A 23,123-nucleotide genomic window follows, 5' to 3' on the forward strand; every position below is an offset into this window, starting at 1 on the left:
CACTGCTGCAGTTTTCTCTGGGAAACCTCATTAATTCCAAAGTAAGCTTTGAGACAATCAGCAGTACAAAGAGAAGCGGCACTTAATTGACACCTGGGTCGTTCACTGCTTACAAAAGGGAAGAGCTTACGGGTGTCTGAACGTTTCCCAGATGGGAGGAAGAGCTGCTTTGCAAGCCCCACGGGTGACAAAGGTTAAAACAAATGTCACTTCAGCACTGCCACGTGCGGCTGCGTTGCTGCACCTTCTGCATGCAAAGGGGCACAGGGATGCAGCGTGCTCATTTCCAAGTCTCGAGCTCGTCCTGGAGGAAGGGTCAGGTCCAGCTGCTGCTGAATCCTCTGAATAGACTGAGTGAAAACTTACATCTTTGGAAAAAACGCTTAGCGGCCAAGCTTCCCAGTACAAAGCTCACCTGAAACCTTTGAATTTTAAGCTGGTTCAATGACACAAAGGCTCTGTTTGGGTTGTAGCTTCTGAGCTCTTCGGCTTGTTTCTGCTACCGGTAGCTGCTGTTTGCTTTGCAGGACTATGACCCGGCCCTGCCAGGCTACGGCTTTGGCTTTGCAGCAGCAGACCCTGGCTGGGGAGGGAGCAACAGTTTGCCTGGTTCTCAAAAACAAACAAACAGCCAAAAAAAACCCCACAAACAGAACCCCTACCCAGCACCACCACCACCACCACAAACACCAGTCTGCCCTTTACAAAAAAAAAAAAAAAAAGGAAGGTTTTTTCAAAGAGATCCAGTGACGGAAGAGCAACACGCGACCTTCTGCAGCTCCTCCCTCTCCCCTTGCATGGCACATAGAGACACGTTTAAGTGCTCAAGATACGCTGCCTGCTCTGCTGTTCACCTCTTAAACAACTCAAAAAGGAAAATGCAGAGACATAGCTGAGGGCTGGCTGTGAGGAACAGCAGGAAGGATTTGCATGAGAAGAAGCGACTTTCCTCAGGCCCCAGATGAACCAACCTGGGGCTCACACAGAGCCACAGAACCTCACTCGGATGAAGGCAACCAAGAGTTCTTTCTTCTGGGCCTGGATAAACAGGGGCAGCGTTAAACAGACAGCAGAGACGAACACGCCGAACTGTACTAATCACGTCGCTCACACTGAAAAAAGCCTGCTCGTTCTGAAAGAAAAATGGCATGCTATTATTTAGAGCAAAGTCAGAACCTCTCCCTTGGTTTCACCCAACCATGGCTAACAGTTTCGTGGGGCAAAACATATCATCAAGCTACTAAAAATATCAGGGCATTTACCAGAATAACCTACTGAATGCCTTTCGTAAAAGGTATGCAATTCATTCCCAGTGGCACATTTTACTCAAATAAGCCACAGAAAAAATTGTATAAAAAGATTTATTGAAATTCATCAATGACAAACAGACATAAAACTCAAAGTTTGGCTCTTCTGGGGGAAAAAAAAAAAAAAAACAACCAAAAAAAACTGTTGCAAATGTATTTATACAGATGAAATATTGACTAGGAAATACAAGTCACTTCTAAAGCTATTTTAAAGAGGGATATGAAAGTAAAACTGTACATTCACTAGGTATTTTCAGTCATTTTACTGACTTCCACTAGGTAAGAAAATACAATTTTGTATTAGTATCTCGTGCTTGAGTGTATGAAAAGAAACTTTCTACCCTACATGCTGTACTGCCTCCTGTATTTAGGTTTGTAAAAATTTTCCAAGTATATAGCACAAGTGGAAGTAGTTTCTCATCACTTAAAATTGACTAGGTGTTATATATTACAGACCAAAATAGTACACACCTTATTTAAAAGGGTTGAAACATTTTTTTTTATTACAATTGTCAAAGTCATTTCACTAGTAACTCAGGAATTAGGAACACTTTTTATATATATTTATATATATATATTTAAATGCCTGCCATTTTCAGTGTATTGGCTATACCCTAGCCAAAAACAAACCAAAAAAAAAAAAAAAAAAAGAAAAAAGAAAAAAAAAACAACCAAAAAACAGAAAGGAAAAAAAAAAAACACAACACACAGGGGGAGGGAGGGGACTGCAAATCCACCCCACAAACCAGATCCAAAGGAACACCCCAAAAATACCCCCCAGAAACATTTGGTCACTATTTACAAACAGCAAAAGAAAAGGTACCTACAAAAGCAGGGAAAGCAATGGCTGAAAATGGCAGTCATTCACGGACAGGCAACAAAGAAATCACTTTATCAATATGCCATTCTCACACCTGTTGCTGTGGAGGGATGCTTTGCCTAGATTTTTTGCACCCCCCAAAAATGCTAACAATGTATTTTGTGACTGGCAGAGGTGGAAAATTCCATCAACCAAGGATATTCAGCTGTCTCAGAACAGAGCATGTGTATTTGGGGTATCATCCACTGATCTTAAAGTTTTTTTTTTCCTTTAAAGATGTCAAACTATCCACTCCAATAATAAGAAACAAATTACCACTTGGTTTATACTTACTATTGCAGTTACAGGGACTAAGAGAGGGACAAAAAGAAAAAAAAATATTAAATGAATAGGAGGAGGAGTGGCAGTAAAAATAGTATTTTATTCCCTTGCCCACCCAGTCTGCTTCTCCCTCTCATTCCCACAGCAACATTACAATCAGGAAAAAAAAAAAAAAAAAAAAAGAAAATAAAGAAAAAAGGTTGGGGGTGTGGGGAGGGGAAATACAGGGTAAAAACAGTCAAATCACAATAGGAAATTTTCAAAATAGGTTATTCAGTTTAGTCATCTTCATCTCCTTCGTCTTCAGCTTCTCGTTTCCTCTTCTGTCCCCGTTCTTCGTCTAAAAAATAAAACACAGCTTGAGTTACATGAGAGCTTCCACGAGTTGCTGAGATGCTGAACAAGTTCAGTAAGTTCTACTTTATTGGCAATTGGCCCAAGGAGCAGGAATAAAAATGAGCCCTTTTTTTAGAAAGTTTATGTATATATATATATATATATATTAATCTCTAGGAAGAAGTGGATTACTGCCATACCGGGTTCTTCTTCATCTTCATCATCATCTACGTCACCATCGTTATAGCCTTCTTCATCCTCCTGGATTTAGGGAAAGAAAGAAAAACAACAACAAAAATAGGTAAGAAAGTTGGTTTCAGCTCAGAACCTTTCACAATTTGGCAATATCCAGACAGAAAGTCCTTGAAGCATCTTAAAAACCAAACAAAAGGCAGACACTTCCCACACACTTATATAAGTGCAGTTGTTGGAAGTTTTTTGCTGCAGCATAACTGGACTCCGGCCTAAGTTTCAGTGCAGAAAATTATAGCAGCCACTTCTAGCTTCAACTCTTCAGCAAGTAAGTGGTTTTGTGCTTCAGCTGATATGTAGCTACAAATTTTGTTATGATGTCCTGAGTTTAGTAAAACTTGATGACTGCTACTGATGATTGCTCAGATTCTGAGTAGCTGGCTCCTGCAGACACATTTTAGCTCCACTCCCAGGGGTTCTGTTAACAGCCAGGTCTCAGCAGAACGTGACCAGCTTATCACATCCTACACACAGCAGCAGGACTATGCTAAGAATTCAAGCATCCTGAAGAATCACAAGGCACACATACAGAGAAGAACCTCGGACTAAGAGCATAGGGTCAGTAACTCATGTCCCACTCCTCCTCCAGAGGCCCCATATGCTAGGTCTGCAGACACTTCTGACAGTACTTTTGACATCAGCAAAACCAGAATGATTTCATGTCAGTGGTCACTAGATGGCAGCTGGCTCACAGACAGGCAGCCCTCGAAGACACCCCCACTGTGATGCTTCTCAGGTGAAAACACAAAGCGTGCAATTACTGTACAGAAAAAGCCTGCAACCTTTGGTCGGTTTCTTGCCTAGCTATTCCCAGTTATGGAATGTTCACTTCATACCCATTATTAACTGCACAAATCCTTACCTCTTCCTCTCCGCTTACATCCTCCTCTTCTCCTTCCTCTTCTTCCTCCTCGTCTTCTTCATCTTCTACTACCTGAGCGTCATCATCGTACTCCTCTTCTACACAATCAAACAAGATTAATTACTCAGACATTTAAAGTTTCTTTTATCAACACTGCCACGAGATATGGGACCTCTTACTGACACAAGTAGCAAACAAAGCGTTGCTTAAAAGCAATACAGAACTAAAAGCAGGCACAGTCCTGTTCCTCTTTAGCCAAGCAACAGGGTAGTGTGGCAGCTGTCTCCATGGATGGAGCTGCTCCAGGGCTGCAGGACCTTTGACAGTAAGTTACAGCAGCCTCAGGACTGCTTCAGCTGCTCCAGTTCCCACTACTCAAATGTGGTTTAGTGCTTGTGGAACACTCTGCAGCTTTTCAACTGCAAGAGTCCATTTTTTTCCCAACAGGGATGGGATAGAACTTTTTAAAAGCCAACCATGCACTGGGAACCCTTCCTAGGGGAAGCAGCTTGCCTTCATGCCACAAGAGCAATACAAAAGGGGTCACACACAATCCACCATACGAATTTACAATTCGTTTTCAAGAGGAAAGTACTTAAATACAACTAGCCCGAGCAACAAGCCAGGAATGTTTCTCATGCTGCAGGAATGGCGTTTTGGGAGCTTTTTCATGCATTTCAACACAGGCTCAGACTTGTGCTCTGATGAAGAGAACCTGTCCTTGCTGAATCTTTGTGCTGCTGGATGAATGCACCAGTCTGCCTGGCACTGCTGCAGCACTCACCCCTTTCACCAGGGCTCGCATTCAGCACTCAAGGGAAAAGTGCAAGTCCAGCTATTCTGCTTTTGCTGTGCAGCTGGGTTTGAAGAGTCTAGCAAATTCCCCAAAGTCAGCCTGATACTCATCCAACCGGCACACTGATGCCTCTGAGTGCAGTCTGCCAGGGAGGCAGAATGGCACCTACAGCACAGTAGAACCCACGGTTCATTTTGCTGTCATTAAAAAGTTGCTTGCTGCTTCATTAGTGCCTTTCACAGAGCTTGCCCCAGGCAAGCTTCAATACATTCTCCTCTCTTTTGCCTGATCCCAATCAGATCGTCCTTAAAGATGAGCTATACCCTCCTAGCAATGCCTTAGCTTCTCTGCTTGATCCCTTGACTTAACTACTCTTTTCTATGCCTACTCTGGTTCCCTGCTCTACCCTTCTCTGCCAGGGTCTACGCAACCACGCATACTTCCCTGATTTCATGGTTCCTGGAAAACTGCAGGGTGTGCACCTCATCTTTTCTTATGTTTCTCCCTTACATACTCATCCCCTGATGTTTATTGTTCCCTTAACTGTTCTGGTGTCCTTACTCCTTGTCGTCTTCTTCCTTCTGGCCCCTTTCATCTATACCCTTTCACTCCCCATCTTTCAGCCGAAATAAGCTTGAGAAAAAAGCTCTTTCAGGCCCTGCCCATCTCCATTCCCCTCGCTCCTTCAAAGGACTGAAGAACTTCTCCTTTACATCAGTCAGCTAGGAGCTGCTGAGAACACCCTTCTCTTGCCAATAAGCCAGAGCTGGAAGCAGAACACAGCACACAGCATATCAATCTTCCAACTTACATACACCAAGTGGCACAATTCACATACCGTCTTCATCTTCCTCCTCGTCGTCTAAGCCCTCCACGTAGCCCTCTGCATCAGAGTCCGGTGCTTCTTTGTCATCCCGATCTTTCACTAGAGATAAGACTGAGAAAGTTGTTCTTTCAGGCCCTGACCACCTCCTTTCCCCTCGTTCCTTCAGAGGACACTGAGTTACTTCTCCTTTACATCAGTCAGGAAGAAGCTGCTGAGAACACCCTTCTCTTGCCAACAAGTCAGAGCTGGAAGCAATATGTACTAGGCAGCATATTGCTCTTTTAACTTACACACACTAAGTAGCACAATTCACATACCATCTTCATCTTCCTCCTCATCGTCTAAGCCCTCCACGTAGCCCTCTGCATCAGAGTCCGGTGCTTCTTTGTCATCCCGATCGTAGCCATCGAGGTATGTGAGTTGTGGGAGGAGCTTGAATACATTTTCTCTATAATCATTCAAGTTGGTAACCTCGCAATTGAAAAGATCTAAACTCTTCAGGTTTTCTAACTTTTTCTGCAAGGAAAGAAAAGTCTCTGAAGTTTGCTGTTACAATAGACCCCTGCAGAACAGACAGTTTAACAAGAGCTGGTTAATGTGTTCAAGAGCTTCTCGTGACAAAAGGGGTCATTTCAGCCTCTGCCTACCGAATTGGGGCGGAACAGAAATCTGCAATGTCTGGGCAATGCTGCTGCAGTATCTGTGAGTGGAAAAGACTCTTAAGTTAAGCACCTTGCAAGTGGAAGACTGGGCTTCGGAAAGAGGTAATGGTACAAAAATCACATGTGTTGTGAGGGATCAAGTTAAGAATAACTAGCAGATCAGGGAGTTATTCCAGAAGGACTACTAATTTCAACAGAAAGGAAACAGACTATTCCTTAGACACACAAATTTTACTAGAAGAGATTTTTAAAACTTTGATGATTGTACCTTTGACTTTGGAAGAATGAAAAAAAGACTTTAGAAATCCAACAGGGAAAATTTTTTTGTTTTAGACGAAGAGGTCTACATTGCCAGCAGCACCTCAAAGTACTAACTATAAAAGCACAAGGAGAGCAGTTAAGGATTTGTATCAAATCTTATGAAATATCTCTCCTCCAGAGTTTAGCGTGTACAGCAATGGTGACATCAAGAAAACAAGTCTGAAACTGGGAACAGTTATAATTGCCTCTCTCATCTGTTTGCTACATGAGTTTACTGTTCTGTTCTCCCCTTCCCGCTGGAGAGGAGGAGAGCCAAGGACTCATTTGAAAAATGCTCTCCGAGCCATTTAGGAGCAAGTATTTGGGAGGTTGGGAAGTAGGCAGGAGTTGAAAGCCTTCATTTCTGGAAAAATAAAGGGCACACAGTACTATTTCCTAATTTTTGGTTTAAAAAGCACTATTAGAATTGACAGTCGAACGGTTTTTGAAACAGCAACCTGATAAATCTGAACTCTGCATTGAAATAAGTAGCATGTATCAGCAGCGAGCAGGAGATGACGATGGAAACCAGCAGGAAGGAGCTGGAAATTCAGCTCTACGAGCCGACTCTTGCACGCTCTTGAGTCACCACGGTGCAGCACTGCTTTGCTCCACTAGGCACCCCCTGGCCGACACCAGCCCCGGCGTGGGGCTGTCCCACGCTGCCCAGAGCACGGACAGGCCCCGTGCTGCTCCAGGCGGAGCGCTGGCCGCTAGGGGGGAGCAGCGGCTCACGCTCCCCGCGGGGACACGGCCCGGCTCCGGCCGCTCTGATGGCACCGGCAGAGCTGTGCCCGTCAGGCGTGTCACCGCAGGTGTCAGCCCGATAGCAAAGGCCACCGGGCTGCCGAGATAAGCACCGGGCTGAAGACATTCAACTGAAAGTGGATTCAGAATGAAACCCAAAGCGTTGTCTCTGCCAACCCAGCACATTGCCCCTTCTCATCAGAAAATTAGTTTTTATTTTGCTCTATCCATCAACTTACCAGAGGTTCTATTGTACCAAGATCTTTTATTTTGTTGCCACTTAGATTTAGATGCGTGAGGTTTGGACACTTTTCTGCCAACACTTCCAGTCCTCCTGAGACTCTGTTGTCACTTAGTTCGAGCTAAAAGGCACAAAAACACCTTGAGTTTCCAGTGCAAACATGCATCGCAAAGCAGCTTGGTCAGTCATAAATTGCATTTTTATGCAAACAACCATTTTGCGTTCAGCATATTACAAAGAGGAAGAGAAAGGATATATTTACCTTCTTAAGTTTGTTTAACTTTGGTAAGTTTGCAACTGAGGTTAAGCCTACGTTGATTGTACTCAAGAATTCCAGCTCTTCGAACTCATCTGTGAGGCCTTCAATTTTGCCTTCGTATGACCTACAGTTGTCAAGAACAAGTTCTTTAACCTGGAAAAAGAGCAATGCAAAATGCACGTAAGCAGCTCTGTATGGAGGATAAAGATTTCACTCACAACCAAAGGACAGCACAGCTCAGGCAAAAAAAAAAAAAAAAAAAAAGGAAGTTATTCCATCGGGTTGGCAAGTATGCAAAAGGTTATTTTCCGTGTCTGATCCCTAATTTTGCTAGCGTGCCAGTGAAGCAGTGTTTCAAAACACAGAAATTTGGCTTTGCTTCAACTGTTCACCTTTGTATTGTTCTGTAAAAAGCGTAACCAGTTCAAAAACATTAATCCTGGCTTGAAAGATTCGGTTGTTAGGACTATTTTTGGCCAACGTAAGCAGTAATCATTCTAAAAAAATATATCTGAAAAGAATATTTTTAAACTAACCTACCACGCTGACACTGTATACATAGTGTGCTACGATAATGTGTCATCATTTATTAAAACAGCTTCTTTCTACACGTAAGAATTACTGAAGCAGCAGCACGGAGAGATCAGTGTCTGCTCAGACGTTCTGAAAACCTCAAGGCGGGTTCTGGCAATCCCAAGCCAGGCAGTCAGAGCCCACCCTCACCCCTTCTCCTTCAGGCTGCTTTGGGGGAAGATCTGCCCCACGGAGGCACTGAAATCCTGGGGAATTACAAGGTGTGCTGCAGGTGATGCTGGAAGGGGAGGTTTGGTGAGCGCAGCTGCAGCTGCTGCAGCCTCTTTGTCTCTTATCTCCCCTGCCCTGATGCAGCAAGCAGCTTGGTGGGAGGGGTGGAGATAATGTCCCCCCCCCCCCCCCCCCCAAGCAGCACACAACTGCCTGGTAAAGAGCTGTTGCGTTTGCTTTTGTCTTAAAAACTGATCCCCACTCTTTTTGCAGGTGCTATCTCCCATGGTAAAAGAGAAGCTGAACATGCCCCACCCTGAACAAGGCTGCTGTTTTTCACCCTAGTGCTGGGGCAGCCTTACAGGACTGGAGACCAGCAGCAGCAAACATTAAGTGGGCTTTTCTGGGTTCTCTATGACTGTGACACCACAGGAAGGTCCCACCCACTGGGAGAATATGCAGACATTTTCACACCAATGAAGAATTTCTGGAGGTTATTTTGTCCCCGCATACAAACGCCTGGAACAACACACCTCTCTGTGTGCCCTGCAGACCCCTCCTGCACCAGGCAGCCAGAGAAGCCTCCAGCTCTGGGGTTTGCTTATGGGTTTGTAAAAGGAGGAGGGTGCTGCTGTTTGCTGAGAGGATGGAATAAAGGGAAGTTTGCAAAAAGGGTGTATGTGGAAACGCGAAGCAACTCTTCAGTTCACACCAAGGACAGTTAATATGCAAATATTTTCTTTTTTTTTTTTAATTACTGTAGTACTGCTGCACAGAGAAGAATCCTATGTAGTTTTATAGCTCCAAATAACATCCCTAGATTTCTAATTAAATCCCAGGCACTGAAGTCAATAGGGAAGTCAGCCCAAAGCAACACGAGAGTACAAGTGATTCATTGAGTAGGAGGATCAGAGTTAGACAGGAAATACGTTTTCCAAGACTCCACAATTTTCCTAGAAGAATGATGATAGGGAATGACTACATAAAACTCTTCCAGAAGAATTTGAGGCTGGCTAGAAGCGGCTAAAAAAAGTCAAATGCTCCAGGTTCCCCATACATCTATTCCACCAAAAAAAAAAAAAAAAAGATAAAGAAAATGATTTTCTTTAAAATACAGACAGCAGGAAAGCAGTTTTAAAGGCAAATGTGCACATCTTCTTACTGTAACAGTATGTGAGTAGCAGGGTCCTACAGTGAGATCGTTTCAGTTGCGTACACACTCAGCTGTCTCAGACATCTGCTTCACACGCACACAGAGTTCCCGCCAAGAAGTTTAAAAAAAAACTTGAAAAAAAAAGAAAAAAAGTGAAGTGAAAGGCTCCACCCCAACCCCGGCAGCTGCACCCTACGCCTATCTGTTTCTGTCCTTGCTCAGCAGCCCGCAGAGCCCTTCACCTGCCCCGTTATCTTCGCGGGCCAGTGCCCACCCATGCACAGGAGGAGCAATCCTCCCTCCCCCTTCCAGGCTGCTGCCCAGGCAGGGTCTTTCTGGTGTTCTCCTCTTTGCAAAAGGCCAGAAGAGGAAGTTTGTGAGAGTGTAAGGAGAAACATGAAGCAAAGCAAGAGGGAGTGCATGAGGGGTAATTGTTGCAGCCTGCAGCCAGCACAGCACTGCACTCAGCATCAGCCACAGCTCCAAGCTATGCAGCACTCCAAAGCATGATGTGAAGCTGCACCTGAGCCCCAACGGGGAAAAGCATCATTTGTCCTCACCTTGTAAAGGAGGAACATCCCTTCATCCTACCCAAGGGCAGGATGGAGAATGGGGAAATGGGGAACAGGGCAAAGCCTGTTTTCATGCATTTGTATTTCATGTATTTGTTTTCAGAAGTCTTCAAAATTTTAAATGAAAATTCCACTCCGAGTTGCTCTCCAAACACCTATCCAACTTCCCATGAACACCCTGACAGCGCACAGCAAGACTGTAATTTTACCTGTCTCTTTCCTCATACTGTGTCACCAAAACAGAATAAGCCCTTGATGATGTAAGCACCCTTCCTGAGTCTTGCTGTAAGCCTGAGCCAGATGAGTTGGCTTCAACTGCTCTGAACCAATCTGACTGTGTCACACTGCAGTCTGCATAATAGCATGGATGTAGATGAACAGCTGGAACTAAGGGCAATAACCTGAACCTGTTTGGAGAGACAGAAGGTAGTAAGTGTAACAAGTGCCCTGAGCTAGCTTGTGTTTAGCTGCAAAGACAGGAAGACCCAATTTGCAGAAGTTGCATGTGGTCAACCTTGCTATTGTACATATTACAATGTGCAAGCTCCTCAAAGCACTAACTGGAGCGAGGACCAATATAGGCAGCACTAACACAAGACAGACCTTTGCTTGTCATTTCCCCTCTCACCCCAGAGTACTGCTCTGTAGCGAGAAACAGCAGAAGAGCAACATGCCATAGGCAACGAGCCACTGCAGATGACACTGTGATACTTACCTAAACAGCTAAGAAGGCACCCACAGATGAGTGTCTAGCAGAAAACCTAATATGCATGTAGCTAGGTTAGGTCCTGTAGCAAACCACCATGTCTTCAGTAGCACCCAAGGTAAGGCACCTTCACCTGCTTGGGTAGGGATGCTCCACAGCTTCATCTGCCCAGAGCTCCTTGGCCAGCCAGCTGCCCAACCTTGTCCTTGTTCAGCTCACGGGGCCCTGCACCTCCTTGCTCTGTCCAGCGGGTGCCAGCTGCTCGAGCAGGTGCTTCCTGCTCCTCTGTGCACTGCCACTGCAGCACTGCATTGTGGTTTGCTGGTACAGTCCCTGGTTCTCATATGCATGCACATAAACAGACTGCAGCTTCTTCAACAAATCCTGGGACAGCATGCCTTGGACCTCTTCTCCTGTGGCCATGCCAGTGTCTATTTGTGATGGTCTCAGAGGCTTTCAGAACATGACATCATGCTGCTGTTAACACATGCTGTGCTGCTGGCTGCAGATTACAGCATCCTCTGTATCTCTTCAGGACTTTCATGACATCATGCTCTGCACTACCACCTGCTTGATAACCAGGAACTCTTATCTCTTTCCTAGTATGGTTACCACATTAAGCAGTATGCCCAGTTGTATGGTATCCTTAACATAGCCATGGTGCGTACTGCAAGACTCCAACCTATTCCTAGGCTAAGTACAGGCAGCCACGTGTTAGTGGAGACTGAATTTCATGGCAGCCCTAGCAAGAAGATCCCCAGCTCACTCACTGTGCATGTAGGTACCTGCCAGATCTCCCCACCTCCTTTTCCTGCGTCCATACTCTTCAGTTATCAATACATGCACAATCAATGGAATATAGTTACAGTTACTACGCAGCACAAGGTATCACCTTAACCCTTAATCTGCATTTCCACAGGAGCATGTAAAAAAGGCTTTCTGAAGTAGAGAGTTTGCCTACAGCCCCTGGGCAGGGAGACCCAGAAACGGGACTAAGCTCCTGAATCCAGGTCTGTGATTGAAGGATTAACAATGGGACAGAAGGATACAGCTGTGAATACAGTTTTTAAAAGATAAAAGGCAAATTTACAAGTACAAGTACCATTCTGCTGGCTTCACAAGCAGAACTGCAAAGACTGTAACATCTCATTTTCAACACAATGGATCAGATGCTTTTGAAGTGTTTGTTGTATATGGTGCCCCTAGGATAGGGATATCCCAGTGTGTGGCATTTTAACCCCCCTCAAAACAGGAAAAGATGAGGGTGTTAACTCTGTCTTGCTCTGTTCCCAGCCAAATACCAGGGGAACATTGAGAGAAGTCCTTCACACCTATTAACCCAATGGAAACTTTATCTGGAAGAAGGCAGGGCGTTGAAAGTAGGGAGGAGAAAGCAAGGGAAGCCTGCTGTGCTAAGTGGAAGCCGAGCACAAATTACTTGTGAAAGCAGAGAGTTTCATTCTCTCCTAGTTGCGCAAACATTTCTTCAAGACGCTTGGGTTTCTGTCTTTGGGACTTTCTGCTCTCAGAAGCATCCACAGTCTGTGCAAAGCCCCGCATCTCTCCACAGTAAAGACAAAGAGGGACCTTTGCTGTCTGTTGTAACCAGCCTAACAAAGACTGTGCTCCTTCCAGTTCCTACACTGTATTCTGGATCTGTACCCATGTAGAGCTGGCAATCCTCGAGCAGAAATTGATCTCTTCGAGTTCCTGTTCCACTCAGTTTGTACCCCAAAGCTGAAGAGCAACCAGCCCTCTGCAGTCAGGATGTTCTCATTTGCTCGGGGCAGAATGGGTCCGACAAGGCTCAAGATCTTGCCCATGGAGCCCATTGTTTGTGATTAGCTGCACAGGGATAATACGATGCTTTCCAGGAACAAGTCTTATGAGGTTCCCTCAAGGTTACTTCTGGAAGAACTTAAACGCTGCAAAAATCTTCATTTCAGATGCTACCTGGAATGCCACTGAGTCATAAAACACTTGAACAAAACAGCCTACTCAATACCTTGTGCTAATGAAGTTGCTCTCAGTGATCATAGACAGGATGCAACTTCTGCTCCAAGATGGTCACCAAAACATAACCCATGCAAAGAACTGACTTTTTAAAAAATTTTTTTTAAAAAATAAAGATAGCATCACATGCTATTTGCCACACTTACATACACGGCAGATCTTCAGCCACCATAGAGTACCCTGCGATACAGCCAAACAGCAATGCCTGTCTGCAGAGTTCACCTCCTGATCGCAAACAGCAAGATGGAAGAACGCAGAACAATCTCCAGCCCAAATTAGAGCTGCACAGGACTGCTGCATGCCAATTAAGACACCTGAAGAGCTGCTCAGCTCTCCCAGGCTCACTGGATCACCACATGCCCTGGCCATGCCCCCTGCCCTGGGTGTGCTGCCCGTACACAGTGAGGCAGAGGAGGGGCAGGAGGCAGCTGGTCCAGCACCCACTGTGCTGGCCTCCTGCTGCTGGGATTCCCATCGACTGCTCCTTCCGGACAGCAGGATGCTCAGGGGTGATGATTGAGCTAAAAGAACTTTTTTTTTTTTTCCTACCATCAGCTTAACAGGGAAGGGAAAATTCCAATAGTGTCGGCAGCTTCCGACTTGCCCGCCAACATACACATATAGAAAGACAGGCAGAATAAAGCTCACAGGCACCAAATGCAGGTGACAGCAGCAAAGTTGTGTTTTCCTTACCAGACCAACTTTTGACTTTGGATTTTGATACATCCCCTCAAGGTTTCACTAAGAGCAGCTGAGATGCAATAAATAAATAGATTTTACTTGCTTGAATTGTCTTAAACAATGAAAGTTAGTTAGCCAACTACCATTTACCTTGGACAGGCTCTGGTCATTGCTGTGTTGGGCAGAAATCTGCAAAGCCTGCAATAGGGAGAAATGCTACTCAAAAAAAGGGCCATGGAACACAAACCACTGCCCCTGAGATGGGGCAGGACATACAGCAGGCAGGGCACTTGAGAATCACATCACCAGAGGCAGGGAGCGACAGCTGGGAAGAGATGGGATGGAATTAATGCGTGGCCCTTGTCATTCTGAGCACTGGGTATCGTTATGGACAGCAGGTACCAGTGCAGAGCTCACCCTTGCCAAACACCTGGCACATGCTGGAGCCTCAGAGCAGTTGAGGCTGAAGTTTGCAGAGTTCCCCACAAAACACTCTCCAAACCCTAACACAGGTGTCCCTTCCACCAGCACTCTCCAACTGTCCCTTTTGAAACAACGCAGTTCACAGATGGCGAGCAGAACAGTTTCCAGTGCAGGCTGCTCCAATGGCAACCTGCTCCACTTCTGCTAATTCTGCCCATTTTGCATGTGCTCAGATGAGCTGCAACTCATCCTGCAACAAGGTCATGTGAAACTACTACTGGGCTTTGAAATTCATCTAGGCTTTCTCCTAATGATGCAACCCTAAACTTTCATATTCGAATTCATCTTCTGGATCTCTTTTTCAGAAGCTCTCATCATTGTGTAATTAAACTCTTCAACGGAGGCTTTTAGAAACCAGAAGAAAAATAAAAGCTTCCAGTAACATGCAGACACAGTTCTGGTAACTTATTTTTCACCGAGAGCATCGATACACGTGGATGTTTCACATGGTGAGCACATATCCCAGTACTGCTGTCTTTAAGCCATGGCTCTTCTACAGGTTTACTCTGCATTTGTAGATCACACCCTAGCAAACTCCCCGTGTTTCACTGCGTTGCTCTAACCACCACATGACGAAGAAACTCTGAATATTTTCTAGACTGCAGCTCTGCACTGTTTTCAAACCTCAGCTATCTGGTACTGAGCTCTGCAGGCAAAGAGCATCCTGGGGCACAGGGTTTGTATCTATTCCATGAGGATAAGCACAGGACCTCTTCTCACCGGCTGCACTGAGCGTACCAGGACCTTGCATCACCCCTACCTCAGGAAAAGGGAAGGAGCAGAAGAAGAGAGATAGGAAATTGTCTTAGTCTTTTTTTTTTTTTTTTTTAATCTGTTATTGAAGCTACTCTCTCTTCTGAGACAGCACAAGCCTGCTTGCATAGCTCAGAAATCTTTACTTTTTCTACCCTCTAAAGTTTTACATACCACAGTTACAGGGCCTGAGAGCAATACACACGGCTCCAGCCAACTTTACACCCCTGCACACTGTTCCTGAGAGAAACCTACTGGTGCAAGTGAAATATGTAAGTAGTAGAAGGGTTAAGAGTGTTAATGATTCTGACTACACCTTTCTATCTAATTAAAAAGCATCTCCAGAATCAAAAAACTTCCAGAAAAAAAAAATAACCTACTGCTGCCTTCCTCAAGAAGCAGCCCCCCCAGCAAGAAACCCCATGGGTCACATAAAGATACTTTCACACATTTACAAGGTCAATGTAGCCATACGCATAAGCAGCACACTAATTAATAAATTGAGAGCACGCTTTGGGGACACAGAAAGCTGCTTCATTCAAAAGCACAGAGCTAGTTTTCATTTTCATTTCTAGCATTAGCAGCAAAACTCTAAAGACTCCAAGTATTTATTTAGACAGAGACTGTTTCAGATCTATAAGTGATTCAGTTGCTCAATCTTCGTGTTAAATGCTTTCTAAAATTCGCATTGATGTTGCTTTCTTCTCCTTCTCCAACTCAGCATCGCCCATTGGCTGAGCACTCTGCTCTGCTTCTGGCTGGGGCAGGTGACTTCAGGGGGGGCACTTCAGCTCCACGTCCCAGCTTCCCTGCTCAAGCACCACCGTGCCTGACAGCACATCCAAGGTGTTCTTCCGTCACTGCCAGCTATTATTAAACCCAGCAGAACCAAAAGGCGGATGGCATCGCAACTGTAATCTGAAAATTCTGCAGTTAGAAGTTGGAAGCATTTAGCTGAACTGCTTCACTTTGTTCAGCTGCATCTACTCCAAACTGCCCTCAGCAACAAATGGCTGATGTAGATGCGTACATAAAAAAGAAATGCTGTATTTAAATTAATACTAATTTTGAGAGCTGCATAGTTTATATGGAAAGCAGTCTCTTAAATGTCATCTGCTACAGAATGCATTAGCAAATCACACTTACAAAAAATAAGCTTTTCCTAGCATTTTTATGGCTTTAGAAGTGAAGTGTTCAGCAGACCAAGTCAGTGGACAAACAAGTATTCCCACAGAGAACACAACTTGAACACAGTGATGTGAAGGCACACACGGAGGACTTTATTATTATTATTATTATTTCAAACCATCACCCTTACACACACAAGGACTTCGTGACTGATTTTAGCAACGCAGGGAAAAAACCCACAAGCTACATGTTTCCTAGCTGTTTTGTCTGAAGGGTGGCAGTAGAGACAAAAAAAATTACACGCCAGGTCCAGCGGTGTCATAGAAATAGCTAAGACGTGTCCATCACTGAGCACAGCAAACACATCTGCTCCCCTCTGAGTCCTGCAGCAGTCACAGACACAGTGCTGGGCCCGGCCAGGCGAGCTGTCAGCTGGTGAAGGCTGCTGAGTGCTGCCCAGCACATCAAGCTGCCATCCCTGGCTTTCTTTAGGGCACCAGCCCTGCTCCACCTCTCCTTCACTTAGAAACATTCAGTACAAAGCATCTCCTCATATTTTGCAGGTCCAGTTCTTTCCAGGCTTCTCTGAGCAAACAACACCCTTAGGTCAGGAGGATAGTGGGGAGGAAAGAGCAATCCATAGAAAGAACAAAATGGGAAGAACCACTCAACACCAGCCTTCTGGACTGCATTTATGACACCATTTGAATGAACATTTAAAAATGCATCACCGATTCAGTCCATTGATATATAACGCACTAATTTGGCTGCAAGGACAGATTAAAATAGTTACGCTTAACTCAGCCACAGGAGATTTACACTAAGAAACTTTTTTTCTTCCCCTCCTGGCTCTAACAACCTGTTTTGTTCAGTGGGCAGGACAAAAAAAAACTCATTTCTTCTTGGGACACATTTCCTAGTGGGCCATAAAACAATTACACAATTTAAAATTCAGAAAGTTCTCTTCTCAATACATTTTTTATCACGCCACTATCATTTCCAATATATATTTTTAACAGTGACTGCACTTTAGACATTGCTGACCAAATTCTCACGAGGAGAAGGTTAAAAAGAATACTTTAAATCTACTGTTGCTACATTCTAGCAGCATCACAGAGACTTGAGAATCACACAATCAGGTTTATATGCGGTCAGGTGGTTTGTTTGGTTTTCTTTTTTGGTAATTTTGTATTCATTGTTCCTCTCACACACTTAAACTTGGTCCAGGTTAAGAGGATTTGCCAGTCATCAGCTGAGAAGCTAGCCTACATTTCCGTGAGGACAGCTCACACACATCACACCCGTCCTGCAAGCCTCATTTTTGTGGGCTGCAGCTCCCCCAGGACGAACACCCATCCGTCCACCCAGATTGCAGAGGTTTGCATCTAAAAATTCAGAGCCTTGAAAAGCAGCTATTATACAAACCCAGGAAGCTGGCACAAAAATAAAAACTCAGCTACTTCTTTGTTATATTTACACCCTGCTGTCAGCTACGTAAGTGGTTAAGTGATACAAGTCTGCAAAAATCCACGTTAAGCTGCATGTTTAGCAGAGTTTCTACATGCTGGTTGCACGCCACTGCAGCCACTACAGTGCAACCAACTTGTCCCACTGTTTCTAACCTATAGATATCCCTGCTCCATCTGTATACTACTCAGCGAGGGATGAGTAAACACGTGTATCCTGACTCACTTACCAAATACCAATACTTTTTCAAATGCAGGTCTTTGAAGCGACGTGTATCACTTTAAAGTCTTAACTGTTATTGTGAGCATCACACCGAACAACTAGCTTGAGAAAAGAGCTTTTTTATTTATATTCTTCATACAAGAGAACGCTTCACATAGATGCTTGCACTGTAATCCCCTTCAACATTAAAACCTACAGTGAACTAGAGAGAAATCACAATTCAAGCAGGTTTTAAAGTGCAACAGAAAGTTAGAAGGACTGTAAGAAACATCCAATGTTGCAGGCAGTATTTTATCACTGTCACAAATCTGCACTGCCAAAGCTCCTTTCTAAAGCAGCACTAAATCCTCAGACCAAGTGAACTGGCATGGTAGCACTAAGCCATCGAAGATGAGTTTTGTGCCTAACTTCTAAACACTGCCTCTGCATCCCATGGCTGAGGAGTCCCCCTTGGTACTGACCTCATTTCACAGCCTGCACGAACAGATGGGTTGGGTTACAGACAATAGGAACGAGCAGCAACACCCACAAACACGCCCAGCTGAGCCCAGCTCCCTGTGGTCAGAAGTTACACCACTACCAGCTGATGGCCTGGAGAAGACCCATGTGAAATGGTCGGCTCTCACCGGTGTCTAGCAGGCACTTTTATGTAACATAATAGAAGACGACAGTGATAAGATCAGCAAAGTATCAAAGGCCACAGCAAGTGCACTACCACAAGTGACCATTAAACATAATGGGTTAAAAAAAGTTGAAATACCTGGAAGGCAGATGTGAGAGCTCAGCTGTGGCTGTACAACAAAGAAAAACAAATTTCAGGCCCCACAAACAGATTTCTCACCAACACACACACACAGAACTCACCAAATTTCAGGCACTATAACCCCAGACCTCTCCCCAACACTGACTTCATGCAAAACAGCAGCAGAGGAGCCTGAGGAAGAAATAGCTACTATACAATCCGCTTGGAGACATTTATGTTACATTTTATTGGCTAACACGTAACCTTGCAGGGTTATGTAACTGAGCAGCTGAAGTAGCTAGCTCTGCTGTACAGTATTACAACGTATTCGACACAACTGTATAAGCTAGCCCAAAACATAAAATAGTAATAGGGGCTTTCTGAGCTTAAACTCCTTATCAGCATTCCCTTATCAAAGCTTGATTTACAGAAAGTTCTGATTCTGCAAGCTCCGATAACAGAATACATCAAGTGTAATGGGCACTGCAAACTTAAGCACATCTACAGTAACATCTCTAGGAAAAAGTAAACACGCTTCCATTTGTGTCCCTATTTTCACCAAGATTAATCCACATCACAGTTTGAAGCTTTGAAAATAATGATCCATCACGGACCATACAAGAAGCACTGTCTGCCTATCAGAGCAGAGATTAACACAATGTCCAGAACCACCTTGTTCGTGTCCCACATCTTACTAAAAAATCCATGAATCAATGACATCTGGCATTATATTTGCACTAAAACTCAGCTTCAAACATTTTCTCTAGAGCACTGGCTGGATTTAGCTGAATTTTCTTCTAATTAGATTCAGAATTAATTCTAATTCAGATACTTTAGAGAAACTGACTTCAAACTGCACCCTTAGTTCCCCACGACACAAGAGCACGGGTAAGCAATGTGTGATCAATGGTTTTGCAGGAGTGACTGTCAACAGAGCAGCACTCCCGAAGGGCAGCTCCCTTTTGTATGCAAGCGCAACTGTTTACCTATAGAATGGATTATGATCCCATTTGTTACCTTGGGAAGTGGAACACAGCGATAGAATTAAAGGTTAACAGGTTAAAAAAAGGCGTCTCGGGTTAAACAAGCATTATTTTTACAGCCAGTCAGTGCGGATTTCTGAACTGCGGATGGGCAACAAAACAGGGGTGAATTGGGGTTCTCTACACAATGAAACAAGCACTGACCTGGGGCTCTCCAGATACTAAACCACCATCAAATTGGGGCTCTCGGAGCAGTGAACCACTACTCAACGCGGACTCCCTGAACTTTCTCTTGCTTTAGTCAGAGCAGAGCAGGAGCTGAACCAGATATGTACGAGGGGGGGGACAGCCCAGCTTGCACCCAGCACACTTGGGATCACGGCTTAGAGCCGCAGCTCTCTGCACACACAACGCCGGATTTAAGCTTCCAGCCGCACGACCGATAGAGCAAGAGGCAAGAACTAAGCCAAATAAACGCGAAAAAAAAATTAAAGATAGAAAAAAAAATACTATCAAGATAACGATAATAACAATAAAAGCAACTAAGCCGAGCCTGGCCCCGCACGAGGCCCATTCCCCGCCCGCCCCAACACCCGAGAGGGAGCGAGGTCAGAAACTCATCCAAACGGTAAAACCGGAGGGGAAGGGGTGTGGGAGCGGAGCAGGCCGCGCTTTACCCTCCGCTCGTCCCGCCGCCGCGTCTCGCCGCGAGGAGCCTCCTCCCGCCCCGCGCCCGGCGACAAAATGGCAGACGGCGGCGGTCCGTCATGGAGGAGCCCCTCCGCGCCCCGGCCGCCCCCGCCGCGCCCCCTGAGGGGAGGGGAGGGCCGCGCTCCGCCATGGCGAGCCCCGACCGCCCCCCCCCTGCCGCCACCACCACCACCACCACCACAGCCGCACCACCGCGGAGCAGCGCGAGGGCTCCAAGACGGCCCTCGCGGAGGGGAACCCCCGCCCGGCGCGGAGGAGAGCGCGGAGCGGCGGGGAGGGCCCAACCGCCCTCCTCCTCCTTCTCCTCCTCCTCCTCCCTCGGAGCTCGGGAGGGGAAAAAAACATGGCGCCGCGTCCTACTTGCGCTGCCCGCGCCTGGAGACGGCCCCGGGAGCGGCGCGGGGAGCGGTTCGGCTCTCCGCCCGCTTTGTGCCCCCGCAGCGGGGACAATGAGCCCCGCGGGATGGCCGCGCCGCGTGCCCTCCTCCTCCCGGCCCAGGACTTTTTAAAGTTTAAAGAGCAGCTTCCATCCATCCATCCGCCTCCGCCCATCCTCCCCGAGAGGTACGTTCCATTCAGCCGCGCTCCCCCCGCCCTCGGCGCGGACCCCACCGCCGCCCTCAGCCTCCGCGGGCGCAGGAGGAGGCCGGGGCGCCGCGCTCGGGGCCGCGGGTTCGAAGCCCGCCGCCGCCAGCCTCGGAGCGGGGCTCGGGGTGGGGGCCCGCCCGCCTCGGGGCACCCCCCGGGCGCCGACTATTTTCGTCCTGACAAAGTTTCTCGGCCGCTTTGCTCGGGGAGAGGCTGAACCACGGCCCCGAGGAACGGAAGGGTTAAAAATAATCCTAAAAAAGAGGAAAACACGCACGCACACACACACGCACCCGGCCCTTCTGTGCGTGCGGGGATGGAGAGGTGCGGAGCGCATTTTCTTCCTCGCAATCGTTGTTTTTATTATCGTTTCCTTTTTAATCCCCCGCTCCCCCACCGCCACGCGAGCGCTCCCCCGAACCCTTTCCCCTTTTTCCCCTCTCAGCATCGGGAGGGAGAGAGGAGGAGAGAGAAAGGGCGCGTTCATGAGCACCACAAAGTTACAAATATGGCTCCCCAGCCTCCGCGCCCGCCCGCCGCGCACACACCCGCCGCGCTCCGGACCCCCCCCGGCACAACTCGCCCCCCCAGCGCCACAACTCGCCCGTACCCCCCTCCCCGGCCCCGCGCTGGGGTCGCCCCCCGTGTGCGAGGCGTGAGCTGGGGCACAGAGCTTTGAAGGCGACCCCTTTCCCTTAAAAAAAAAAAAAAAATGCTACTATTAATAATAAAAAAATATAGATAGATGAGCTGCCTTTTTTTTTTTTTTTTTTTTTTTTTGCTTACATCTGAGGGCGTCCTGTTCCGCAGCTCTAAGTGGATCCTTTTCTTCATGTCCATGGCCGCGGCTGGCGGGAGGCGCTCGCTGTCCCCGGCTCCGCTCCGTGTGGTGACACCGCCGCCGCAGACCCCCCCTCAGCCCGCGCGGTAATGAGGGACTTTGAGGGCTCAACCAGCGCCGCTCGGAATCCCGAGCCCCAGCGCCGCGGCGAACACTAACCTGATAACTGCGGAGGTGGGGGCTCCGGATTGATGGACAGCTGGTCCGGCCAATCGCTTTGCCTCACCGCTTGGTTACAGCCAATAGGAGAAAGCGAGGCGCGATGGGAGCCAATGGGGGAGCGGCACAGCCGGCCAGGGGGACAGCCCGGCTGGGAGCGGAGGATCATTCCGTGCTGGTGGCTGATGGGGAAGGAGCGGCGCGGCTCCGCGGTGGGGCTGGGGCGCGCTGTGCTCCCCCCTCACCGCTCTCCCCCCGCCGCTCTGCCGGATCCTGGGGGAGGCGCCGAGGGGCGGGGAGCGGTGCTTACAGCCGGAGCCGCCCGGGGAAGGGGCGCGCAGCCAGGAGGGAGGGAAAGGTGCGGAGCGGGGCGGCTGAGGGGAATGGCGCGCGGGCCGACGGCGGGTTGGGGGGGAATGGGCGGGAAGAGCGCGGCGCGCGGGGCGGGGCCGGAGGGGGGAGGGGGGGCGGCTGCGGTGAGGGGGGAGGGAGGAGGCGCCGCTGTGGGGGAGCGCTGGGGGCTCCGTGGGGTGCGGGTTACGTGGGGGTGCTGAGGAAAATGTCCGGTTGGGAAGGCCCGGGCCGGTCGGTTTCCTCTGTAGAAAGGTGCTGCGGAGGTGCTAGCGGCCGCGGTGAATGGAAGTGTCACCTGAAGCCCGGCTCCGTGCGGCCGTCGGGTCCGCGCTGCCAATAAGAGGTGCATTCTCCCGTATCTTTGGCCAGGCGGGCTGCTGAAACGAGGTGCCAAAAATGTCCTGGCATGGCTTGATGTCTGCGCCCGGTCCGTCCTGACCCTGCGGCTCTGGAGGCCGGCGGCGGGCAGAGAGCTGAGCCCCACGCGGCCCTTGGTGGGGTTCCCTGTGCTCACAGCTGACCTCGGTGGCAGAGTAAAGTCCGTGTAAGAGTGGTTTGAGACGTTTGATGTTCGCTAACGAAAGGTGAGAATTGTTGCAAGGCTGTCTACCAAAATATTTTCGTTTGTAGGGCGCGTCTGTGCCTAAATATCTTAGCCACATCGTCTGGATGAACCGCAGTGGATGCAGCGGACAGCTCAGTATGAGTTTTGTGGGAGCAAGTGAGCTGGCAGAGAGATTGAGCTGAATCCAGTGCAAGGTAAAAACAAACAAACAAAAAACCTTAATCCTACGGCTCTCTTTTTTTGCAGCAGGTTAATGTTTTTGTGATGAAGGCTGTGGGGAGATCTCATTGCAGCCCTCCAGTACTTGAAGGCAGCTTATAAGCAGGAGGGGGAGTAACTTTTTACACTGTTTGATAGTGATAGGACAAGGGGAAATGGCTTTAAACTAAAAGAGGGGAGACTTAAGTGAGTTGTTGGGAAGAAATTCTTCACTCGGTGCACTGAGATGCTGGCACAGAGAGCTGTGGTGCCCCATCCCTGTGGTGCCCCATCCCTGTGGTGCCCCATCCCTGTGGTGCCCCATCCCTGT

The 23,123-nt window shown here is 47.4% G+C and overlaps 2 protein-coding genes across 17 annotated transcripts in view; one reads left to right on the plus strand and one right to left on the minus strand.

The window, feature by feature from the left end:
• Nucleotides 1,345-21,598, minus strand: ANP32A (acidic nuclear phosphoprotein 32 family member A). Of its 2 annotated transcripts, none has more exons than XM_021407698.1 (8): nucleotides 21,462-21,598; nucleotides 7,733-7,882; nucleotides 7,469-7,591; nucleotides 5,838-6,036; nucleotides 5,533-5,619; nucleotides 3,899-3,996; nucleotides 2,985-3,045; nucleotides 1,345-2,788 (listed from the first exon to the last, which is right to left on the minus strand). In XM_021407698.1, exons 1-8 carry the CDS (start codon nucleotides 21,513-21,515, stop codon nucleotides 2,727-2,729), a joined length of 834 nt encoding a protein of 277 aa, XP_021263373.1. In that variant the 5' UTR covers nucleotides 21,516-21,598; the 3' UTR covers nucleotides 1,345-2,726. The 2 variants fall into 2 exon arrangements, with proteins under 2 accessions (XP_021263373.1, XP_021263372.1); XM_021407697.1 differs by having other exon boundaries at nucleotides 5,533-5,631.
• The window catches only part of NOX5 (NADPH oxidase 5), a 34,146-nt gene continuing 32,582 nt past the window's right edge, over nucleotides 21,560-23,123 (plus strand). For 13 of the 15 annotated variants that reach the window (XR_002441915.1, XR_002441916.1, XR_002441917.1 and 10 more), the window contains exons 1-3: nucleotides 21,846-22,033; nucleotides 22,399-22,573; nucleotides 22,660-22,788. The gene's annotated coding sequence lies outside the window, so the exon portion shown is untranslated. Of the gene's footprint in view, nucleotides 21,691-21,845; nucleotides 22,034-22,398; nucleotides 22,574-22,659; nucleotides 22,789-23,123 lie in introns of those variants that run through there. The other 2 variants (XR_002441924.1, XR_002441922.1) reach the window with 2 other exon arrangements.

Source organism: Numida meleagris, chromosome 9, assembly GCF_002078875.1.
Source record: "Numida meleagris isolate 19003 breed g44 Domestic line chromosome 9, NumMel1.0, whole genome shotgun sequence".
Taxonomy (NCBI): Eukaryota; Metazoa; Chordata; class Aves; order Galliformes; family Numididae; genus Numida; species Numida meleagris.